Source organism: Capra hircus, chromosome 8 (genome assembly GCF_001704415.2).
Source record: "Capra hircus breed San Clemente chromosome 8, ASM170441v1, whole genome shotgun sequence".
In the NCBI taxonomy this organism is placed as follows: domain Eukaryota; kingdom Metazoa; phylum Chordata; class Mammalia; order Artiodactyla; family Bovidae; genus Capra; species Capra hircus.
In genome coordinates this window covers 90,008,782-90,034,463 of record NC_030815.1, presented here as the reverse complement: position 1 = coordinate 90,034,463, position 25,682 = coordinate 90,008,782, and the positions used below count along the sequence as shown (strand labels likewise).

Below are 25,682 nucleotides of genomic sequence, written 5' to 3'. Positions count from 1 at the left end.
AACAACAAACTGGTTCCAAATAGGAAAAGGAGTCCGTCAAGGCTGTATATTGTCACCCTGCTTATTTAACTTATGCAGAGTACATCAAGGGAAACGCTGGGCTGAAAGAAGCACAAGCTGGAATCAAGATTGCCAAGAGAAATATCAATAACCTCAGATATGCAGATGACACCCCCCTTATGGCAGAAAGTGAAGAGGAACTAAGAAGCCTCTTGATGAAAGTGAAAGAGGAGAGTGCAAAAGTTCACTTAAGGCTCATCATTCAGAAAACTAAGATCATGGCATCTGGTCCCATCACTTCATGGGAAATAGATGGGGAAATAGTGAGACTTTATTTTGTGGGGAGGCTCCGAAATCACTGCAGAGGTGACTGCAGCCATGAAATTAAAAGATACTTGCTCCTTGGAAGAAAAGTTATGACCAACCTAGACAGCATGGTAAAAAGCAGAGACGTTACTTTGCCAACAAAGGTCCGTCTAGTCAAAGCTATGGAGGAGGCAATGGCAACCCACACCAATACTCTTGCCTGGAAAATCCCATGGATGGAGGAGCCTGGTTGGCTGCAGTCCATCGGGTTGCTAAGAGTCGGGCACGACTGAGTGACTTCCCTTTCACTTTTCACTTCCATGCACTGGAAAAGGCAATGGCAACCCACTCCAGTACTCTTGCCTGGAGAATCCCAGGGAAAGAGCAGCCTAGTGGGCTGCCGTCTATGGGGTCGCACAGTCGGACACGACTGAAGCGACTTAGCAGCAGCAGCAGCAGTCAAAGCTATGGTTTTTCCAGCATGTATGGATGTGAGAGTTGGACTATAAAGAAAGCTGATCGCCGAAGAATTGATGCTTTTGAACTATGGTGTTGGAGAAGACTCTTAAGAGTCCCCTGGACTGCAAGGAGATCCAATCAGTCCATCCTGAAGGAAATACGTCCTGAATATTCATTGGAAGGACTGATGCTGAGGCTGAAACTCCAATACTTTGGCCACCTGATGCAAAGAACTGACTCATTTGAAAAGACCCTGATGCTGGGAAAGACTGAAGGCAGGAGGAGAAGGGGACGACAGAGGACAGAATGGTTGGATGGCATCACCGACTCAACGGACATGAGTTTGAGTAAACTCCAAAATTGGCAATGGACAGGGAGGCCTTGCTGCAGTCCATGGGGTCACAAAGAGTTAGACACAACTGAGGGACTGAACTGAACTGAAAGAAATCACATGCATAAGGAAATGAGGGATAATACATATGAACTTAAAAGATGGTTGGTTATAATAAAGACAAAAACAAGTGTTGGCCAGAATGTGGAGAAATTTGAATCCTCAGACACTGCTGCTGAAAATGTAAAATGATGCAGCACTTTGCAAACCAGCTTGGCAGTTCCTCAAAATATTAAACACAGACTTACCATGTGACCCAGTAATGCTATTAATACTCCTAGGTATATACCCAAGAAAACTGAAAACATATGTCCACAGGAAAACCTGTACATGAATGTTTACAGCAGCATTATTCGTAATAGCTAGAAAGTGGAAACAAGTCAAACGTCCATCAGCTGACGAATGGATAAACAAAACATGGTCTTCTTCATACAATGGAATAGTATTTGGTCATAAAAACCAATGACATTCTGATCCATGCTACAACACGCATGAATCTTGCAAACAGTCCGCTAAGCGAAAGAGGCCAATCACAAAGCGCCACATACTGTGTGATTCCACTTACACGCAACGTCCACAGCTGTTACATCTGCAGCAAAAGATAGATTAGTGGTTACCCAGGGCTGCGGGAGTGGGGTTTGGGGAGTGATTGCTAAGGAATATGAGGTTTCTTTGGAAAGGACAAACATGTTCCAAAACTGATCACGGTGACAGCTGCACAACTTTGCAGCTATACTAAAAACACCTGGATTTTACATCTTAAAAGATAATCACAATAGAGGGTTATCACAAATATCATAATTACTCACTTAATGTAAATGGGCTATGAAAGCAGAATGGTCTGTATCTACACTGTGAAACGAATCCCAACATTTAAAAGACGCACACAAATCCAAAACCGAATAGGCAATATTATTACTTCAGGATATTCTTTAAATCTATCTTACACAAAGATAAAAATTACAACAAAAAAATGAAACAAAAACTATTCAATGTATGTGTCCCAAACAGAATAGCAAAAATATACAAAATAAACTTTTATTATAATTGAAGGCTTCAATGTTTCATTCACAATAGATGACAACACAAAGTATTAAAAGAATAAAACTGATATAAAGCATAAATTAAACCATTTCCTTTAGTAGGGGCCAACTTGGCAGAGTCAGGTTCAGAAAAGAAAGATTTAGATAGATAGAGATAAAATATCAGGCTTCCCTCGTGGCGCAGACGGTAAAGAATCCGCTTACAATGAGGGAGACTTGGGTTTGATCCCTGGGTTGAGAAGATCCCCTGGAGGAGGGCATGACAACCTACTTCATTCTTGTCTGGAGAACCCCCTTGGACAGAGGAGCCTGGTGGGCCACAGTCCATGGGGTGCAAAGAGTCGGACATGACGGAGAGACTAAGCACAGCACACAGCACAGATGAAATATAGATACAGACGTAAGTAGATAGAAATATACAGATATAGACATATTTATATATATAAAGAGACTATGATACCGCAAACGTAGTGAAACCTTAATTGGAAAATCTGGGTATACTACTACAATTTATTTCTAAGTTTGAAATTCAGAAAATGTTTTAAACTTTAAGTAAAATTAATAGTTATATAATAGGGGACTAAGAAGCTAAGGAAATAACACTTTCTTTTCTGAGGTATAAGCATCTTTCACAAAACGTGTTCTCATACTAGAATGCAGAGACACACCTAATTTCTAGTTTGGTTGGTTGGTTTTTTTGGCCTCACTGTGCTGCCTGCGAGACCTTGCTCTCAGACCTTGCTCTCAGGGACTGACACCATGCTCTCAGCACTGAAAGCATGCACTCCTAACCACTGGGCCACCAGGGAATTCCCCACCTAGTTCTTATATGAAAACCTTGAATTATATAACACATTCTTAGGCCATAATGCAAAACCACAAAACAATCTATCAGTAACATCTAAATTCCTAAGCTATACAACAACAACGAGAAGAAATTTATCATAAATTCCTGTGGTCTTAAGGAAATAGAAACAAAGTTCTGTTTCTTCTTCAAGAATTTAGAAAGAGAAAAAAAAAGGAAAGCTAAAAAAGGGGAAGTACCAAAACTAAGATATAAAATTGATAAAGGAAAACTAAATATGATTAAAAAATATCATTAGAGAACATTTCAAGGAAATTGGTATACAGTCAGAGATGATAGCAGGGTAGCCTTCAAATAGGAAGAAGTAGGAGGCAGATTCAAGGCAAGATTTGAGTAGGGAAAGGACAGAATAAAGCAGAAGTTGCAAGGAGTTATGGGCAGGAGAGGTGCTCAGATGGGAAGGGCCGGAAATTGCAGAAAAAAGGATTTACATTCAACTTGGTTGTGAGCAACAGCAATGAAGGAAGGATACACACCAATTTGACCCTCCTCCAAACAGGTTCTCCACCCCATATCAAGAGCATCACAATTCATCCTGCCGCCTATAGGAGGTGATCCAGAAGCTAAGGGAGAAAAAGGTCAGTAAAAGGATGGCTGGGTAGGGCCTAACAAGCTGAAGAGCTGATGCCCCATTAGACAGCTCTGGAGAATTTTTGCCATGTGTAAAGAGCCTAATGTTATCAATACCTCCAAGTTCAAAAAGTGAAAGTGAAAGCCGCTCAGTTGTGTAGGGACTCTTTGCAACCCCATGGACTACACAGTTCATGGAACTCTCCAGGCCAGAACACTGGAGTGGGTAGCCTTTCCCTTCTCCAGGGGATCTTCCCAATCCAGGGATTGAACCCAGGTCTCCTGCATTGCACACACATTCTTTACCAGTTGAGCCACCAGGTTAGCCCAAGAATACTGGAGTGGGTAGCCTGTCCCTTCTCCAGCAGAGCTGCCCGACCCAGGAATCAAACCAGGATCTCCTGCATTCCAGGTTGATTCTTTACCAATTGAACCACTAGTAAAGCCCTGATAAGTTTAGAAAAGGCAGACCAAAATCCAGATTTTTAAGTGACACCTCAAGATTTTCAAATGGTTAACAACCAATTCTATTTCTAAACATAAAGTGCAGCCAAACAAATCCTCTGAGTTCTCATTTCCACTGCCATCTTTCACCACGCCCCCAGTCTCGTCTCATCTCCCTTTCAATTCCAGACTTTGTTTTCTAAAACCACGATGTGACTCAAATACTTTAAAAGCTTTCCTTTCTCTTCAGAGCAAGTGTCAAACCTTCAGTGCAGCCTTCCAGGCCTTCCTCTAATACAGTGGCAATTGTGTTAGACTCATCTCCTGCCTTCATCCCCACAGCCCAGTATCCCCAAATAGTCCCCTTGCTTCCCCATCTTTGCAGCTGGATTCCAGCGCCATTCCAATAGCCTAGAGAACACTCTTTCCAACTCTCCTCAGTTTCTACATTCTTTCAGTCATTAACTCCACAAATATAGGATGGGCACCTAATTTTGTGTCAGATACAGTTCTAGGCACAGATGATACAGCAGTGGACAAAAAAAAGACACAATTCCCTGCCCTCATGGATCTACACAGAGTCGTCAGAGAATAACATGTGTAATAGGTCACAGGCTTCCCTCGTGGCTCAGATAGTAAAGAATCTGCCTGCAATGCAGGAGACCTGGGTTCTATCCCTGGGTTGGGAAGATCCCCTACAGAAGGGAATGGCTACCCATTCCAGTATTCTTGCCTGGAGAATTCCATGAAGAGAGGAGCCTGGTAGGCTACAATCCACGGGGTCGCACAATGAGTGGGACACAATTGAGCGACTAACACAACTTTTCATATTAGGTCACAGAGAAAAAGGTGCTTTGGAGACAGAAAAAAAAAACACAAACGAGGATTCGAGTATGAGTAGGGGAGAAGGGGTGGGAGGCAGAAAAGGTTGCAATTTTAAGGCATCGTTTTGAAAGTGAAGTTGAAGATGAGAAGGAGCTAGGGGATAAATAACTGGGACAAGAAGGTTCCAGGCAAAAGGAAGGTCAACAACAAAGGCCTCAGGCAAAAGTTTTGGGCTGACATTCTACTCTGCCCATAAAGCCCAGTTCGAGAGCCACTAATTCAGGAAAACAGGAATTATTTTTTGATTCCCAGAAGTAGGAATTATTCATTCCCTTAACACTGTATCAGTATCTTCCTTAGGGCACACCTCATATAGCAGAAACCTTCACTGATCAATTAATCATAAAAGTCAGGTAGAGCAAGGAATCACTTTTTAAATGACCATACATATTACAACAATTTTAAACTTCAAATGTATAAATGGACATTCATTTCCCCATATATTGCAGCATCAAAACCTTTTCTTTGAGTATGGGTCTGCCAAATGCAGCTCTCCACTTCCTTGGATAAACCACAATCATAATCCATTATCTACCATGTCCATTTTCCTCCCCTTCACAGTAGAACAAGACTTTTAAAATATCTGCAAAGTTCTCTAGGAGTAGAATCCTCCAAGATTTGTAAGGTTTCCCCAATCTGTTTTGGCTGAACTGACCACAATTTAATTCATTGAAAGGCAATTCTTTCAGCTTCATGCCTTTATCAAGTCTTTCCAAAGCAATTCATAAAAACAGCTGCTTTTTGCATTCACATTTCATCTATTTGAGTAATATTTATTAATATTTATTTGTCTGTTTTGTTCACTGCTGTATCATCTGTGCCTATTAATTAATATTTATTATACCACTGGTATAAATAAACTTGAGAACAAACACAACTGATTCTTGGTAAGCAGAGAAATCAAACAATACAGACAAACCAGAGCAAACTTACCACTGGAGCATCTGTATGCTGTAGGATTTGGATAAAATCAAGCCCAGCAAAGGATCTGAAGAGAAATTCCTCCAAACAAAATATATAAATAGTCGTTAAGCACACAAAAATATACTCAATGCCATTAGGGAAACACAAATCAAAACCTCACTGATCCCCAACTTCAGTTAGAACTCCAACTAGAACAACTGTAATAAAAAAGATAGTAGCAAGTGCTGGAGAGGATGTGGAGAAATCGGTGTCCTTGTACATTGCTGACGAAAATCTAAACTGGTTGCAGCTACTTTGGGAACCACTGTGCCAGTTTCTCAAAACGTTAAACGAGAATTGAAAACACAGGTCCACAAAAAAACTTGTACCTGTATGTTCATAGCAGCATTATTCATAACAGCCAAAATGTGGCAACAGCCCACTGTCCATTAGCTGATGGAAAAGCAAAAAGGTGCCACATATATCCATACTACAGAGTATTACTCAGTTCTGATACATGCTATAACATGGATGACCCCTGAAAAATTCATGCTAAGTGAAAGAAGTCAATCACAAAAGGCCACATACTATATGATGCCCTTTATATGCAATGTTCGCAACAGGCAGATCCATAACATCAGGAAAAAGATTAGTAGTTGTTAAGGGCTGGGGGGAAGGGGGAAGGGGGTGGGGTGAAGAGGAATATGGAATCACTGTTAATAAGTACAGGATTTGGAGGGAGTGAAATGTTCTGGAATTAGATAGTGGTGATGGTTGTATGACTGTGTAATTATACTAAAAATTTAACTGTACACCTTTTAAAAACTCCATTGCTGCTGCTGCTGCTGTCAGCATTCAATAAATGCTTATTATTGAAGGAGTGGGGGAAAGGGGGAGAAAGCCCAGATGTACTAAACAAATTTCCTGCATATATTTTTAAGAGGTTAACCAACCACTTCTGTTGGAATATAAGGCCTTTGAAGGCAGGGATGACCTCTAATATATTTCCCTTAATATCTAGTATATTAGAACACAGAAAGGCAATGCCAGAGAATGCTCAAACTACTACACAATTGCACTCATCTCACACACTAGTAAAGTAATGCTCAAAATTCTCCAAGCCAGACTTCAGCAATATGTGAACCGTGAACTTCCAGATGTTCAAGCTGGTTTTAGAATGTTCAAGCTGGTTCCTCTGGCAGAGGAACCAGAGATCAAATTGCCAACATCCGCTGGGTCATGGAAAAAGCAAAAGAGTTCCAGAAAAACATCTATTTCTGCTTTACTGACTATGCCAAAGCCTTTGACTGTGTGGATCACAATAAACTGTGGAAAATTCTTCAAGAGGTGGGAATACCAGAGCACCTGATCTGCATCTTGAGAAACCTATATGCAGGTCAGGAAGCAACAGTTAGAACTGGACATGCAACAACAAACTGGTTCCAAATAGGAAAAGGAGTACGTCAAGGCTCCTGCTTATTTAACTTATATACAGAGTACATCAAGAGAAATGCTGGAGAAACACAAGCTGGAATCAAGATTGCCGGGAGAAATATCAATAATCTCAGATATGCAGATGACCCCACCCTTATGGCAGAAAGTGAAGAGGAACTAAAAAAGCCTCTTGATGAAAGTGAAAGAGGAAACTCAAAAAGTTGGCTTAAAGCTCAACATTCAGAAAACGAAGATCATGGCATCCGGTCCCATCACTTCATGGGAAATAGATGGGGAAACAGTGGAAACAATGGCTGACTTTATTTTTCTGGGCTCCAAAATCACTGCAGATGGTGACTGCAGCCATGAAATTAAAACACGCTTGCTCCTTGGAAGAAAAGTTATAACCAACCTAGACAGCATAGTAAAAAGCAGAGATGTTACTTTGCCAACAAAGGTCCATCTAATCAAGGCTATGGTTTTTCCAGTGGTCATGTATGGATGTGAGAGTTGGACTGTGAAGAAAGCTGAGCACCAAAGAACTGATGCTTTTGAACTGTTGGAGAAGACTCTTGAGAGTCTCTTGGACTGCAAGGAGATTCAACCAGTCTATCCTAAAGGAGATCAGTCCTGGGTGTTCATTGGAAGGACTGATGCTGAAGCTGAAACTCCAATACTTTGGCCACCTCATGCGAAGCGTTGACTCACTGGAGAAGACCCTGATGCTGAGAGGGATTGGTGGCAGCAGGTGAAGGGGACAACGGAGGATGAGATGGCTGGATGGCATCACCGACTCGATGCATGTGAGTCTGGGTAAACTCCGGGAGTTGGTGATGGACAGGGAGGCCTGGCATGCTGCAATTCATGGGGTCGCAAAGAGTCAGACACGATTGAGCGACTGAACTGAACTGAAGCAGGTACTCAATCAAGATTCAACACTCACATATTACATACCAGGGATTTAGAAGTGTCCTGATCAAAATATTATACCAATTACAAAAAATTCACTTTTTATTCCCCCAAATCCTGAATTGCCTCTAACAAGGCACTTACTTCCTATTTGTTTATTTTTGCTTTTATTTCCATTACTCTAGGAGATGAATCAAAAAAAATACTGCTGCAATTTATCTCAAAGAGTGTTCTGCCAATGTTTTCCTCTATAAGTATCAAAGTATCTGCTCTTATATTTAGGTCTTTAATCCATTTTTATTTTTGTATATGGTTATTAGAGAATGTTCTAATTTCATTCTTTTATTTTTTTTTGCAGCACTGTGTAGCTTGCAGGATCTTAGTTCCCTGACTTGGGATTAAACCCAGGACCTGGCAGTTAAAGCGCCGAGTCCTAACCACTGGACAAACCAGGAAATTCCCTCTAGTTTCATTCTTTTACATGTAGCTGTCCAGTTTTCCCAGCACCACTTACTGAAGATGACTGTCTTTTCTCCACTGTATATTCTCACCTCCTTTGTCCTAGATTATTTGACCGTAAGTGTGTGGGTTTATTTCTGGGCTTTCTATCCTATCCCATGGATCTATATGTTTTTGTGCCAGTAACATACAGTTTTGATTACTGTAGCTTTGTAGTACAGTCTGAAGTCAGGGAGCTGGTTTTCTCCCCACCCTGCCCCAGCCCCAGCCCCAGCCCCAGCCCCACCCCCGTTTTTTCTAAACATTGTTTTGGCTATTGGGAGCTTTTTATGTTTCTATACAGATTTTTTTAAACATCTATTTATTTACGTATTTATTTATTTATTTTTGGCCGTGCTGGGTTGTCCTTGTAACACTGCTCTTCACTGCTGTGCGTGGGCTTGCTCTAGCTGGGGCGAGCACAAGCTACTCACTGCAGCGGTTCTCCTGTTGTGGTGCACAGGGTCTAAGGTGCAAGGGGCTCAACTGCCCTGAGGCATGTGAGATTTTAGTTCCCAGACCAGGGATCAAACATGTGTCCCATGCATTGGCAGGCAGATTCCCAACCACTGGACCACGAGGGAAGTCCTTGCATATAGATTTTTTTAATTTTTGTTCCATTTCTGTGAAAAATACCATTGGTAATTTGACAGCAGATTGCCTTGGGTAGTATGGTCATTTTAACAATATTGATTCTTCCAACCCAAGAACACCATCTATCTTTCCCTCTGTGCCATCTTCAATTTCTTTCATTAGCACCTTAGAGTTTTTGGAATACAGGTCTTTCGTCTCCTTAGGTAGATTTATTCCTAGATATTTTTATTCTTTTTGATGTGATGATAAATGGGGTTGTTTCCTTAATTTCTCAATAAGAAACTTCTGTTAATATGAAATTTATATCATCCATTTATATCATTCTTAACCACACCACAATCCAGAGGATCTGGATTTCTGTGACATTTTAAAAACCTATTTCAAATTCTCCACCTTACATCTCTCACCAATGCAGCTTGCTGGTCTCTTTAAACGTTTTCCTTTCTCTTTAACCCCATTCCCTAAAATAGCAATGTCTCACATGTTTAGCCTCATTTGTTCTTCTCTAACACCCTAGAGCCAAAAAGCACTGTTATCATTATCTTCACATTACAAATGAAAAAAGAAAAAAGCAGCATGGCTAGGGCCACCTGGTCTCCTGGGCTCAAGGTTAATTTTTCTTCACATAAATCATGTATTTCCAAACATTTTCATCTTTGGATGAACATGAAACCTCTCTGGTAAGGTAGATTTTTAAAAATAATAAGTACAGGGCTTCCCTGGTGGCTCAGTGGTAAAGAATCTGCCTGCTAACACAGGAAACTCAGGTTCAATCCCTGATCCGGGAAGATCCCACACGCTGTGGAGCAAGTAAGCTGTGCAGCACAACTACTGCATTTGTGCTAGACCCAGGGAGCTGCAACGACTGAAGCCTGCACAGCTTAGAGCCTACGCTCTGCAACAAGAGAAGTCACCACAGTAAGAAGCCCGTGTACCACAGCAAGCAGCCACAGCTCACCGCAGCTAGAGACAAGCCTGCGCAGCAGCCAAGACCCAGTGCGGCCAAAAATAAAAACAATAAATAAAATTACTAAAAAATAGCAAGCACAAACAACAAGATAACAATCGATAAGTATAAAGTCTAGAACAAGTAGAAAACTTAGACGAGAACAACTTTTTTTTTTTTTTTAAAGGGCTTGTTTTGAACAAGAGATAAACAAAGGGCTCATTGCTTAGCAAAGATGTTGTAACATCAAGAGGCAACAGGGACATGCAGACCCTTTCAGTTTCTTCTCTGCTTTAGTAATCTTCACCAAAGAACAGGACCTTCAAAAACTGGGAAGGCAGACCCTGATAAAATGGAGCTAACATCTAAGGGAAGCGACATGGAAAGCAGACATTAATGGAATAAAGAGCTAGTTCAAAGGAATCTGCTTCTGATCCAAACAAATCACATTCCATAATGCCAAAAAAAACTTTAAGATCTGACTACTGATTATCTAAGCTATCTTGACAAGATGCCAGAAGACCAGAAAGGAAAGAATGCATTCTCAATTTTCAAAAAAGAAAAAACAAACCCAGAAAAAACATCCATAGGTAAAGCTGCCACATATCCACCGAAAAACTCTAGAATGGGTCAATAAGTTTTTTAACACAATGAAAAGAAAAAGCCACCATGGGCTCTCGATTAAGGCAGACTATAGAACATTTGCTTTTTGATATGACTACTAAGAATGGAAAAGGGATGATACAGATATATATATATACTGATTCTAACAAGACAATCTGACAGAATCTTTTAAATGATAGACTGGTGAACAAATTGGGAAAATGTTAACAGCAGAAGCTCAAAAATCTGTTATATACAACTAGGAAGATACATAGCTGGTTGAACATCTGGCTGATTAATGTATCAACATCAACCAATTTGGAAAGAAGTCTACAGTAAAATATCACAGAGTTCCATACTTTTCCATGATCTAAACAAATTCTATTAATTTAATGAAGCCGCAGACTTCCTCCTCACATTTACAAGGGCCACAGGGCTGTGAGTGAGCCAACTCACATAGCCTGACAGAATCAGTTTTCAGAAAGGTCAGAATAGGTTAAAACAATGGTCAAAAACCCAAAATGAAAATTAACAGATAGTCAAGGCCAGTATTTAGATTTTAAAACTCAAACATGTAGAGGAGTAAACCAGTTTATGTGGGAAATGCCTGGGTAATAAAGCTACTAAAAAAAAAAATCAATACACAATCTCAAGCTGCATTAATAGATGCATACATCATGAGAAATGCTGCACTGGATGAAGCACAAGCTGGAATCAAGATTGCTGGGAGAAATATCAATAACCTCAGATATGCAGATGACCCTTATGCAGATGACACCACCCTTATGGCAGAAAGCAAAGAAGAACTAAACAGCCCCTTGATGAAAGTGAAAAAGGAGAGTGAAAATGTTGGGTTAAAATGCAACATTCAGAAAACTAAGATCATGGAACCTGGTCCCATCACTTAAGTTCAGTCGCTTAGTCGTGTCCAACTCTTTGCAACCCCATGGACTGCAGCATGAGAGGCCTCCCTGTCCATCATCAACTCCCAGAGTTTACTCAAACTCATGTCCATTGAGTTAGTGATGCCATAAAACCATCTCATCCTCTGTTGTCCCCTTCTTCTCCCACCTTCAATCTTTCCCAGCATCAGGGTCTTTTCAAATGAGTCCCTTCTTCACATCAGGTGGCCAAAGTATTGGAGTTTCAGCTTCAGCATCAGGCCTTCAGTGAATATTCAGGACTGATTTTCTTTAGAATGGACTGGTTGGATCTCCTTGCTATCCAAGGGGCTCTTAAGAATCTTCTCCAACACCACAGTTCAAAAGCATCAATCCTTCAGCACTCAGCTTTCCTTATAGTCCAACTCTCACATCATACATGACTACTGGAAAAGCCATAGCTTTACCAACAAAGGTAAAGTAATGTCTCCAGTTTTTAGCATGTTGTCTAGGTTGGTCATAACTTTTCCTCCAAGGAGCAAGTGCCTGTTAATTTCATGGCTGCAGTCACCATCTGCAGTGATTTTGGAGCCCCAAAATATAAAGTCTCTGTTTCCACTGTTTCCCCATCTATTTCCCATGAAGTGATGGGACCAGATGCCATGATCTTAGTTTTCTGATTGTTGAGTTTTAAGCCAACTTTTTCACTTTCCTCTTTCACTTTCATCAAGAGGCTCTTTAGTTCTTTTTCACTTTCTGCCATAAGGGTGGTGTCATCTGATATCTGACGTTATTGATATTTCTCTTGGCAATCTTGATTCCAGCTTGTGCTTCATCCAGTCCAGCATTTCTCATGATATACTCTGCATAGAAGTTAAATAAGCAGAGTTACAATATACAGCGTTGACGTATTCCTTTTCCCATCTGGAACCAGTCTGTTTTCCCATGTCCAGTTCTAACTGTTGCTTGATTTCTCGGGAGGCAGGTCAGGTGGTCTGGTATTCCCACTTCTTTTAGAATTTTCCACAGTTTGTTGTGATCCACACAGTCAAAGGCTTTGGCATAGACAATAAAGCAGACGTAGATGTTTTTCTGGAACTCTCTTGCTTTTTCGATGATCCAACGGATATTGGAAATTTGGTCTCTGATTCCTCTGCCTTTTCTAAATCCAGCTTAAACATCTGGAAGTTCAGGGTTCACATACTGTTGAAGCCTGGCTCGGAGAATTTTGAGCACTACTTTGCTAGCGTGTGATATGAGTGCAATTGTGCAGTAGTTTGAGTGGTAACAGTGACAGAGTTTATTTTGGGGGGCTCCAAAATCACTGCAGAGGTGACTGCAGCCATGAAATTAAAAGATACTTGCTCCTTGGAAGAAAAGTTATGACCAATCTAGACAGAATGCTAAAAAGCAGACATTACTTTTCCAACAAAGGTCTATCTTTTCAAAGCTATGGTTTTTTCAGTAGTCATGTATGGATGTGAGAGTTGGATTATAAAGAAAGCTGAGTGCCAAAGAATTGATGCTTTTGAATTGTGGTGTTGGAGAAGACTCTTAACAGTCCCTTGGACTGCAAGGAGATCCAACCAGTCCATCCTAAAGAAAATCGGTCCTGAATATTGGAAGGACTGATGCTGAAGCTGAAACTCCAATACTCTAGACACCTGATGTGAAGAAGGGACTCATTTGAAAAGACGCTGATGCTGGGAAAGATTGAAGACTGGAGGAGAAGGGGACAACAGAGGATGAGATGGTTGTATGGCATCACCAACTCAATGGACATGAGTTTGAGTAAACTCTGGAAGTTAGTGATGGACAGGGATGTCTGGCGTGCTGCAGTCCAGAGCTGCAAAGAGTCAGACACGACTGAGCAACTGAACTGAACTGTATGTCTAAACTTGATTTCCCTGGTGGTTCAGTGGGAAAAAAAATCCGCCTGCCAATGAAGGAGACACGGGTTTGATCCCTGGGTCAGGAAGATCCCGTAGAGAAGGAAATAGCAACCCACTCCAGTATTCTTGCCTGGGAAATCCCATGGACTGAGACGCCTGGCAGGCTACAGTCCATGGGGTCGCAAAAGAGACAAGACTGAGCAATAAATGGCAACAACAAATGTCCAAACTGCAGTACTACAGCTCTCTAATTAATCAACTCTAAAAAATTTATTTTCCATATGAATTACTCCCAGATCTTCATCCTAGGAACAATTAGGACAAGAATCTACAAATACCATTTAGTTCGAACTCTCAGTTTTAGACCCAGAGTTATTCAAGTATATCTTAGCATTAGAAACATTTTATTTAATAAGCTTAATTTACTGGTATACATTTCAAAATATCAATATACCCTTTAAATAAGGCTCAGATACTATTAAATCCAAATCCCTTTAACAAGAGTAAATTAAGAAAATTAAGTAACTTGCTCCAAATCATATAGTTGCCTAGCAAGGGCCACAATCCCCAAATCATTCCTTTTTTCCACACCACGTGGGTTTTCAGCCCTCTATGTCTTTTTTTTAAAGCTTGTACTATCCACCAGAGTTAGCAAGCATACCCAGAAAACATCCATCAATACACACTTTATTTTGCTAAGGACAAATTAGCTCAGCAAGAACAAATAACCACAGCACATTATCCCATAAAATATTTTGACATGGTGTGATCACTTAGAAGTTTGATAGCCAATATTTGTTACAAAAGGGCATGCTAACATACTAATGACTTTTATTCTTAACCATTAAAGTGTGTTTATGTATTAAAGCATTATCCCATATTCCACTTAACATTAGAAAAATAAAGAAAAAGTTATCACATGGATGGAAAAGCTTTTAACGGACATGCTATTGTTTACTGTGCTCATAACCCCTCCCCCATCATAAAATATGCCATTATGAAAATTACTAAAAGATTTCAGACCTTCAAACCTAAACAGCAAGCCAAAGGTTTTTTTGATTTAGGGTAGCATAAACATCTGTGTTGAGGCCCAGTTGCTCCCTCACTCCCCCAGGAACAATGCCCCTTTCAAGAGACCTTTGGGTACAAAGGTTGCCTGGCAGGCTAACCAAAGGATTCTCTGTGACCTGATGTCCAATCTCTCTTCAGCCCCACCCCCGACTTCCATGCCTCTTCTCCCACCCTTGATTTAAAGAACAAGTGGAAAATGAGAACTAATAGAAGGGCAAGTTAGCCAGGCTGTGGCTTATGATCACCAGCATCTGCCAGGCCAGTTCCAGGAGGACCTACGCACCCCTAAATGAGACCTGGAAGCCTCTCCTTGCCCCAGGGCTCCTCTGGGACCCGTCGTGAAAGGAAGAGGGAACTTTACTGCCAGGATCCCCTCCTCCCCAGTCTCTTCCATTACAGCCCCAGCAAGCTCTTTGTTTGCAACAGCTGTGGGGGGGCAGACGGCCTTGGAGAGAGGGGAGAGGTCACTCCCTTGCTCCCGCGGCTGCCAATCTCCAAGCCCTCCTGCACAACCGCCCAACGCACGCACAGGACCATTCCCTCGGAACTGGTTCCCTCTTCACACACCACCTTAACCCGGGGCACACCTTTCTACACAGAGGCACTCCCGGGGACCCAATTACCTCTTTCTGTTACCCACATCCTACACAGCATGATGATTCCCTAGCTAACCTCCCTCTGAATCCACACACACGGGGTTTACTCCAGGACTCGCTTCCTTCCTCCTCAATGTATACCCCGGCACTTCCCTGAGCCCCTGGCTTCACCCAGCACAACGCATACAACAGAGGGTCACTTCCATGGCCTCAGAGCTTTCCCTGCTCCTATCCACAGACCCGGGGTCACTCTGAGCCCGGAGCGCCCACCTCTCAACCCAAAAGACACACACAGTCACGCTCCATGGCCGATCTGCGACCTCTGGGCCAGCCGCTCCTCTTTCCCACAGGACCCCTTAGAGACCCCAGTGCCCCCGAAGAAGGAACCTCCCCAGCGCACGGTCACTCCCCTGGCCCCTCATCGTCACACAAGCACACAGAAAAGCCCTGCCTGGGGCCGCCCCCCTCCCTCCCCTGAGCCTTCACAACACAAACATGCGCTCCCGCGTGCACACCCACGACCACACCGGGAGCCCCAGCCGGCTGCCTCCCACTTGCCGACCCGGCCTCATCCCTTCCCCACACGCCCGGCCGCCCGCGCCCAGCCACTTGGCACACACGGACGCACGCACGGCCACTCCCCGGCCCCACGCGGGTCCCCAAGCCCGCATCGCGCGCTCACGCCCCGCCCGGTGCCCTCGCTCACCCTCGGCCCGGCTCCCGGACCCGCACGCCCCGGCCTGGCGGGGTCGCGTCGCGGGGACCGGGCGGGAGGAGGCGCGGGGGCGGAAGGAAGGAGGGGCCGCAGAGGCGCGCTCCGGCCGGTCCTACCTGAGCAGTTGATGCTCTTGCCTTTGCCGCCGGGACAGTCTCCGCCGCCGCCGCCGCCGCCGCCACCCGGGGGCTGGTTGGACGCGCGGCTCCCGGGCAGAGAGAAGGCGAAGAGCAGAAGCACCGACGTGTAGCAGCAGTAGGCGAGCGGAGGCGCGGCCGGCAGCCGGAGCGGCGCCTCAGCGGCCACGGCGCCCATGGCTGGCGCCCCTGGACGGCGGGAAGCGCAGGGAGCCGCAGGCCCGGGGCATCCAGCCGCGCGCCGGGAGCACCGCCGCTGCCTCGGCGCCTCCTAGCAGCCGTGCCGCTGCGCCGGGGAGCGGCCCCTCAGCATCCCCGCCCCACCCGCAGCGCCCGCCAGGCCCGGGCCAGCCGCGCTCGGGACGGAGTCGGAGGGTCGGGGCGAGTGCGCGCGAGCGGGCGAGCCCGCGCGGGGAGACCGATGCCGGGGAACGAGCGGGCGCGCGCGCGCGGCGGGCGGGGGTCGCGGGGCAGGGGCAGGCCCAGCCCCGCGCTCGACTCCTCGCCTTCCCTTTGTGTCCGCGGCCGTCGCCGCCGCGTCACAAAGACCCCGGCCCGCCCGGTGCGGGGCGCGTGACAGAGCCGCCGGCGGGAGGGGTGGCTGCGACCCCGCCCCGCGCACACCCCTGGCGCCCGCGCCCGCAGCCCCGCCCCCGCCCGCGGCCGGCGCCGCCTCCGGGGGAGCTATTGTTCCTGCGGCGGGGCGGGAGCACTGGCGGGGGCTGGGGGGCGCGGCCGCCCTTCGGTCCAGCCACCTGGGGCCGGCGGGCGCCGAGCAGGCTCCGAAGACGTGACCCTGACAGACGTTTTTGCCGCCCTTTGTGAGCGTTTCTGAAGCGTTTCCTTGACCCAGCAGTTTGGCCGGGAAAAGGGCAGGTGGGCTATTATACAGCTATTGCCTAGGTGAAGAAACTGAGCCGCGGAGAAGTGAAGGTGACTTGTCCAAGGTCACCTACGAGGAAAACGGCCAGGACCCCAAAATTAGAACTCACGTTCTGACTCCAGCTTTGTCGTTCTTAGAGATGGGGGTAAATGGCTGAATTACCGGGATCCTCACCCGTGACCCTGTTCCCACAAACACCAACTGAATTTAAAATAGTTTTTCAAATTCTGTATTGCCCTCTCCCACTAAGAATAGCTAATATTTAGATAGGATTTGCTACATACAAGATCTGGACAAATTCCCTCCAGTTCTTTCTTACGGCCCTACACAGGAGTTTTCACTCTCATCCCTCTTCTACAGAGGAGGAAGTTGAGAGTGAAAGAGGAAAAGTGATCGCCTCCCAACCCAGTGCTCTTCCTACCACATTGTGCGAAATGAGTGAGACCTAGCCAGAGCAGTAAGATGATGGACTGAACTGTTTGAAATTCCTCTACTTTTTTCATTTTATTATGCTGCCTCTCACCTGAAAAGGAATTTATAAATCTCGTTGAAAAACTGATGAATTTGACTCATAAAATTTTTTAATGTGTGGAAAGCTGCCACAGGAAAAACCACACTAGGGATAATATCTTCAATGTAAATAGGAGACAACACTTAATATATATCAGGAATAAAAGGTTGATAGAGTAAAAAAAAAAAAAGTGGGGCGCTAATGTCTTATGCACATTAAATACAGACAATAAATATATTAAAAGATTTATTAAACCCAGTAGTAGTAAAAGGCAGATTAAGCCGACAAGCTTTCTTTTCCTGATGATGACTAAAAGAGATAAAAGAAATGACAAAGTTAAAGCAGCTCAGTCGTGTCTCTTTGCTACCCCATGGACTATACCGCCCATGGAATTCTCCAGGCCAGAATACTGGAGTGGATCGCCCTTCCCTTCTCCAGGGGATCTTCCCAACCCAGGGATCGAATTCTGGTCTCTGGAATTGCAGGCGGATTCTTTATCCAGCTGAGCCACAGGGGAAGCCCAAAAGAAATGACAAAACCTTGCTTTATTAATTTATGTTTGAGGTGAGCAATTGAACTATGTATCAGAAACCTTTAAAACATTTATCCTTTAATCTAGCAATTCCAAGAATTGGAATTTATCCTAAAGAAATAATTGGACAAGAGCACAAAATGTCTATATGAATATCCATCACAGCCTTTTTATAATAGTAAATATCATCTAAATGTCCATCTGTGGGAACTGAAGTATGGTACCTCTTTTTGCAGTGGAGTATTATGCACTTTAGCAATGATGATTAGATTAGTGTTTACTGACATGGAATAAAGGATACCAGTGAGTATGTGTAAGAAAATCTTATTTTTATGAAATAGACATGTGTGTGTACATATACATAGGAAAAAAGTTCAGAAGAATATACAGCGATATATTAGCAGTGGTTATCTCTAAAAAGTGAGCTTATGAATAAGACCCCTGTCCTTTATACTTTTCTGTGGTTTTTTTTTTTTTTCAATGAAAATTTTTGTTAAAACTTTAAAAAGCTATTTTCTCTTAAATTACATTTTCATCATGCTTTTTATATAAATTCACATTTGAAACATTTTACTAAGATTGCCTCAAACCTCTAAACTGGGCTGTGGCATGGCAGTCATTACAGATGAAAATCAACTAGCTTCTGCATTAGGTGTGATCTCGGGTTCCTGACTGCCAAGTCACAGCTAAAGGCTCCTTCTCAGACCATTCCTTCAACAGCTACTCCATTAAACATGACCTCCCCAGTGATTTTTTCCTGCCATGTGTTTTGGCTCTCCAAACCCGTCTTCTGCTTTTAATTTTCATTTGACTGCTAACCATAGTCCAGGAAGAAATACTATGAGGAGACAATCCTTAAATAAAACCAAAAACCCTATGGCCATAAATCACAGATCATTTATTTCTGCATCTTTCTCCAAATCAGGTAAGAAAAATTTAACACAGATTTCTCAGTTTTCAAATTAAAAAGGACTGTACTTCAGAAACAGGAGTCCTCTGACTTCAATCATTCAGTCTCAGAGAGGAAAAAAGATCTTAAGAGGTACAAACTTCCATGTATAAAATAAATAAGCTACAAGGATATATTGAACAGCACAGGGACTATAGCCAACATTTTATAATAAGTTTAAATGAAATATAATCTATAAAAATTTTGAATCTCTGCTATATACTTGAAACTAACATGTAAATCAACTATACCCCAATAAATTTTTAAAGTTAAAAAAAATCTTAGTGGTCATCTAATAGAATCCCCATCACATGCCTTAACTTTGGTGACCCACTCAGACAGCAAAAGAGTGGGGAACTCACTACATAAAAAACACCCAGAGGAAACTTCCCTGGTGGTTCAGTGGTTAGAAATCCACCTTCCAGGGGAAGGTTGGGGGGGCGGGGGTGGGGCGGGGGGAGGGTGCAGATTCAATCCCTGGTCTTGGAACTGGGATCCCATATACTGCAGAGCAACTCAGCCTGCTCACTGCATGCTGCCACTAAGACCCAGAGCAGCCAAAAATACATATATATTTTTTTTTAATCACCCAGTCAGTTTTAAAAGAATACAGATTTCTGAATATGACCCCAGGAATTCTGGGGGAAGCTCAAATATCCCTTATTTACTTTAAAGTTGTCTAAGTAATTCACATACACTGCCAGTTTGGAAACCTCTGGCCTATCAGTCAGTGATTGCTCCATAACAAACAGCCACAAAACGGCAGCAACCTGCCACAGTAAACATTCATTTCTCATAGGTCTGGGGGTTGACTGTAGGCTTGGCTGAGTGTCTGGGCTCCAACTGGGTTTGGCTCCTGTGTGCAGGTTGAGTTCTGATCTTCTCCAGGCGTATGCACTTTGGGGCCCCAGCTGAAGGGGCAGAACCTAAGGGAACCAGTTTTTGTGGAGGTGGCAGAGGTACAAGGGGCATAACCAACTGCGCAAGCACTTTTCACACCCCTCTTTGTACATGTCTGCTATGATGCCACTGGCTAAAGCAAGTCTCATAGCTGAGCCTAGAGACAGAGGTAGAGAAGTCTGTTCTTCTTAGAGAGGTAAGCAGGAGTTACTATGGAATAAACATTTTTTAACAATCATCTGTCAGATTCTATACCTGAACACCATGGATTATGCTCTATCAGAATGTTTTCAGTTCCAAGTCACAGAAAACGGAACCGAAATTAACTTAAACAAAAAGAGACTTACTGACTCAGGTTTAAAAAAAAAAAAAAACCACAGAGGTAGGGCCCTCTCCTTTGAGCTGATTTTTGTCCTCAGTAAAACTTCATTCATGGAAAACATTGCATTCCTTCAAGACATCTCATTGCATTCTTTCAAGCCTCTGGGAGCAAGAGCTAGTCCTGCCTTGCTAGGGGTTGAGGGGGGTGATACATCTAAAAAATTAATCACTACAACACAGTATGATAAACACTAGATAGAAATAGAGGGGGGTGGGGGAAGGAGGAATAAATGGCAAATCCTACTTCACACTCCCAACCCAGCCAAAATTCTGACTTTTCTAGACCTCATGCTAGAGGGTCTAGCAGCATAATAAAGCCCTGATAAGCAGTAATGAGAACTCTGGGACTGACAAATTGGCCTTGGTAGGAGAGAATCATAGTACTTGAGTTCAGTTCAAAAACATTGGAATGACTTATGGCACAGCACCGGTGCAAACCTGGGATTGACCTCTGACCCAACTCGAAAGTGGACACCACTTCCTGGACAGAGGGGTATTTTTAAAAAGTGAAAAGAATAGGGAGTTCCCTAGTGGCCTAGTGGTTAGAATTTCCGGCTATCACTGCCGTGGACCAGGTTCAATCTCTGATGGGGGAACTGAAAACCCACAAGCTGCATGGTACAGTCAAAAACAACAACAGTGGAAGTCATTCATTCATTCAGCAAATTTATACTGAAGGTCTACCCCGGTCCCTGAAAATTTACAGTGATGAGTACAACAGATAAGGTCCCTCTCCTTATGAAGTTCACAATCAAATATTAATCAGTTATACAAATAAAAGTAAAATTGCAACAGTATTAACAGAGGCTATGGAAGGCAAAGTCAGAGGTTTCTCTGAAAGAATTGTACTCGTGCTTAGATCAGGAGGATAAGTTAACTAGGTGAAGAGGGGAGTGTTCCAGGCAGAAGAAAAATCAGAGCAAGGGCCTATGAATTCGTCTGAATGCCAGCCAGCATAGTGGGGACAGAGAACAAGATCAACTGGTTGTAAACTTCAACAAATATTTACTGAGCACCTACTATAAATTACACACTGTTCTATATGCTGTGAAATAGTACTGAACGAAACAAAGTCGCTGCTTCTCATGGAACTTATAGTCTAGTGCAGAGACCCCATAATATCACTGGTGGGTTGAGCCATAACAATAGTAACTATAATTCTCTGAAGACCTGCTACATCCCAGGTATTGCCAGGCACTTCCTATTACTTGTCACTAATTTTCCCATCTACCCTGTTGGTAGGTATTAGTTCCGTTTTATAGATGAGGAAACCGAGGCTCCTGAGGTTAAGTAACCTACCTAAACCACAAAGCTAGGACATTGTAGTCACCTGGCTCCTCTGACTCCAAAGCCCCATCACATCACAAGCATGAACAGGTGGAGAAGCATCATCCATCACCTGATAAAAGATGGCGCAAAGATTGGCACCAGGGTGCCAATACTGCAGGGTGTACAAAGGTATGCACAAGCCATCCTGGGCCCCCGCCCAGGCATCAGGAGACTTTTGTTAGGGCTTCTTGTCATCATAAACAGTGATTATTGTGATTACATTGCTCGTAATTACAACTCCAGTTGAAGGTATCATTCTTGTTACCCACGTGGCCTTAATGGCCCTCAGTTTTATAGATGGGCAGAAGCCAAGGAGGCTGAGGTTACAGATATTTGAACAAAAAGTGCTGTGGGAATCCACAGAGGTAGCATCACTGCCTTGAGAACAGGCTTCACCACTGTAATTGTGTTATTTGAAAGGCTCCTCACCCAAACAGTCCCTGTGAGTGGGTAAAGAGACTGAGGAGCCACCTCTGGATTTTTCCTGAAGGTCTTCTTGTCATTCAGTTGCTCAGGATTGCTCTGAATACAGAATGCATATTTTCTCCATCTTTCAGCAGATGGAAATGTTAAGCTGCAATTCAAAAATTTCTCCAAAGGTTTAACTCATAAAAGGATTGTACCAAAAAATAGCTTCTCGGACAATCACCCATAAATTGTAGTAAGTGTTCAGTTCAGTTCAGTCGCTCAGTTGTGTCCGACTCTTTGCGACCCCATGAATCACAGCACGCCAGGCCTCCCTGTCCATCACCAACTCCAGAGTTTACCCAGACTCATGTCCATCGAGTCGGTGATGCTATCCAGCCATTTCATCCTCTGTCGTCCCCTTCTCCTCCTGCCCCCAATCCTTCCCAGCATCAGGGTCTTTTCCAATGAGTCAACTCTTTGCGTGAGGTGGCCAAAGTATTGAAGTTTCAGCTTCAGCATCAGTCCTTCCAATGAACACCCAGGACTGATCTCCTTTAGGATGGACTGGTTGGATCTCCTTGCAGTCCAAGGGACTCTCAAGAATCTTCTCTATAGCATAGTAAATAAGAGTGTAAGCTCTGAAACCAAACTGTCTAGTTTTGCATCTTAACTCTGCCACTTGCAAGCTTAATGACCTTGGGCAAGTTACTTCAATTCTCTGGGCCCCAGTTTCATAATCTGTAACACAGAAATAAATTTTTTAGTTACTTCATAGGGTTGTGGTAAGGATAAAATGGGTTTGCATAGATAAAGTGCTTGGAACAATATTTGAAGTGAAGTGAAGTGGCTCAGTCGTGTCCGACTCTTTGCAACCCCGTGGACTGTAGCCCACCATGCTCCTCTGTCAATGGGATTTTCCAGGCAAGAGTACTGGAGTGGGTTGCCATTTCCTTCTCCAGAGGATCTTCCCGACCCAGGGATCGAACCTAGGTCTCCTGCATTGTAAGCAAGACGCTTTACCGTCTGAGCCACCAGGGAAGTCCTTAGAACAATGTTTAGTAATGGCTAATTATTACAACTTTCCCTTCTAGTAGCTGGGCTGCCCCTGCCAATCACCCGGCTGCACTCTTGCAGGTCTCTCTAGCAGCCAGCCAGATCAGATGAGCTCCTTAGACTGCCAACTTTAAGGGTGCCCATAGGCTTTGGAGTCAGACAGACCTCAGTTTGAGTCCCAAGTCCTACTGCCCACTAGCTGTGTGACCTTGGGCAAATAATTAATTTCTCCAAACCTCAGTTTTCTCATCTACAGAATGAGAATAATAATAGCACCTTCCCCATTAGGTTTTTGGGAGCATTACATTATATAATACATGTGGAGCTCTTAGCCTAGTATGTAAATACAGTTAATGGCTACTGCCACTCATAATAGCTAACATTTATTTCCTTATTGCTACCTCTACCCAATTATTTATTAAATATTTACAATGTACTAAATTAGGCTAAGAGCTCCACATGTATTATATAATGTAATGCTCCCAAAAACCTAATGGGGAAGGTGCTATTATTATTCTCATTCTGTAGATGAGAAAACTGAGGTTTGGAGAAATTAATTATTTGCCCAAGGTCACACAGCTAGTGGGCAGTAGGACTTGGGACTCAAACTGAGGTCTGTCTGACTCCAAAGCCTATGGGCACCCTTAAAGTTGGCAGTCTAAGGAGCTCATCTGATCTGGCTGGCTGCTAGAGAGACCTGCAAGAGTGCAGCCGGGTGATTGGCAGGGGCAGCCCAGCTACTAGAAGGGAAAGTTGTGATAATTAGCCATGTGGGTCAAAGGGAAGGGACAAGAGCTTGGAAACTTGAGAAGAGCATCCACTGTGTTGAAGACTCATGAAAAAGAAGTAAGGCAAGGAGCTAAGTACAGGGAGGAATTAGAGTGAGTCAATGGATCTAAATAATTCTCTTTTACCACTGTGTATGTTTAAGTATGTCAGCTTGATTCTGAATGTACACATATGTACTGAGCATATGTCATTTGCTATGTGTATATATGTAATGAGTGTATATCAGCTTGCCTCTGTATATATGCATAAGTGCCAAGCATATGTCCTTTTACTCTCTGTGTGCATATGTAGGGAATGAGTATATATAAGGTTGCCTCTGGGAGTGTGTATGCTTGCATATTTGAGTGTGACAGCTGGACCCTGTGTTTGTACATGCACATTTACATGTGTGTATCCATGCACACATCCCTGTATAGAGCAACTCATCAGTACATGTACATGTGAGCTTGAATGAAGTCAGCGATTTTCTTTCTCTTTCTCCCTTGGCAACCAGTTGAAAATTATTCCCTACAGTCTGATGGCCTTGGAACTCATCATCGGGATCAACATAGTTAGATTTGGCTCGTAGTCTGGGTTCCTACTGAAGGGAGTTGTAAAAGTGAAACAGCAAGACCCCACACTAAAGCTGTTTCTCTTAAAGCAGAACAAGAGTGGTGAGACCTTGGGCAGCTCTGATAGTGGTGATTTCAACAACAATGGGAGCAGGGATCAGAGTAGGGCATGGAGAGGAAGGACAGTAGTGCCATTCATCCAACAATATAGAGAGATTGCCCATTACATGCCAGGCAACCATGTTAGGCAGTGAGGAGGCAGGGGAAAACCAGATAGACACAGTCCTTGTCTTACTGTCTAACAGGAAGTCAGATTTTAGATGGCAAATTTCAATAACGAAGGATTTTGTGAAGGATGTGTGAAAGCATCAGACAGGGGCCCTAACTCCAAGGGGCTGGGTACTAGTATAAGGAAAGCTGCCCCTAAGAAGGGATATTTAGCCACTCCTGGAAGGCTGATAAAGAGTTAAAATAGAGTAGGGAGGGAACAGTATTCTGTGAAAGACGTTCAACCTGCAAATGATAAGAATATGGCAAGTTTAAGAAACAGAGAAAAGGCAGCTGTGGTTGAAGCCTGAAGACTGAGGACGCAAATGACACAAAGGATGAAGTTGGAGACCAGACCACATAGGGCCTTTTAAGCCAGAGTAAGGATTCATATTTGATCCTATGATTATGAATGGAGAACATCCTGCTCAGATTTATGTCTTTAAAAGATTACTTGGTTATGAAACATTGTAAATCAACTATACTTCAGTTTCAAAAAAAAGAGTACTTGGTTATCTGCATGAACTGTAAGATATGTTAATTATATCCCAATGACATTGTTGAAAAATAGCTTGGGCTGTAGTGTGCATAATGGATTAGAAAGGCAAAACGTACCCAAGAAAACCACAGGAGAAAAATTGCAGTAGTGCAGGTAAGGGATCATGGTGGCTTGAAACTAGGGAAAATGAGGATAAGTAAAGGAATTAACTGAAGGGGGTAAAATCAACAGAATTTGGTGACTGACTAGATGTGGGAGTGAAGGAGAGAAAGTGTCAAGCCATGGTTATCCCTAGGTTCAAGGATATTTACTAAAATGGCCAACTCTGAAGAAAAAGCAGGTTTGGAGAGAGGATGATGGGCTCAGTTGTAGGCACACTGAGTTTGAGGGGCCAGTGAGGTATCTATCGCTACGACATCCAATACCAGTTGGATTTATAAGTCTGTTGCTCCTGAGAGATTTACACGGAACACCTAAGTATGGAAGAC

The 25,682-nt window shown here is 43.4% G+C and overlaps 1 protein-coding gene across 1 annotated transcript in view; it reads right to left on the bottom strand.

Annotated features, from left to right (window-relative positions):
- The window catches only part of TMEFF1 (transmembrane protein with EGF like and two follistatin like domains 1), a 99,538-nt gene extending 82,822 nt beyond the window's left edge, over window positions 1–16,716 (bottom strand). The window contains exon 1 of the mRNA XM_018052531.1: window positions 16,122–16,716. Within this exon, the coding sequence (XP_017908020.1) occupies window positions 16,122–16,320 (199 nt within the window). The 5' untranslated portion in view covers window positions 16,321–16,716. The remainder of the gene's footprint in view (window positions 1–16,121) is intronic.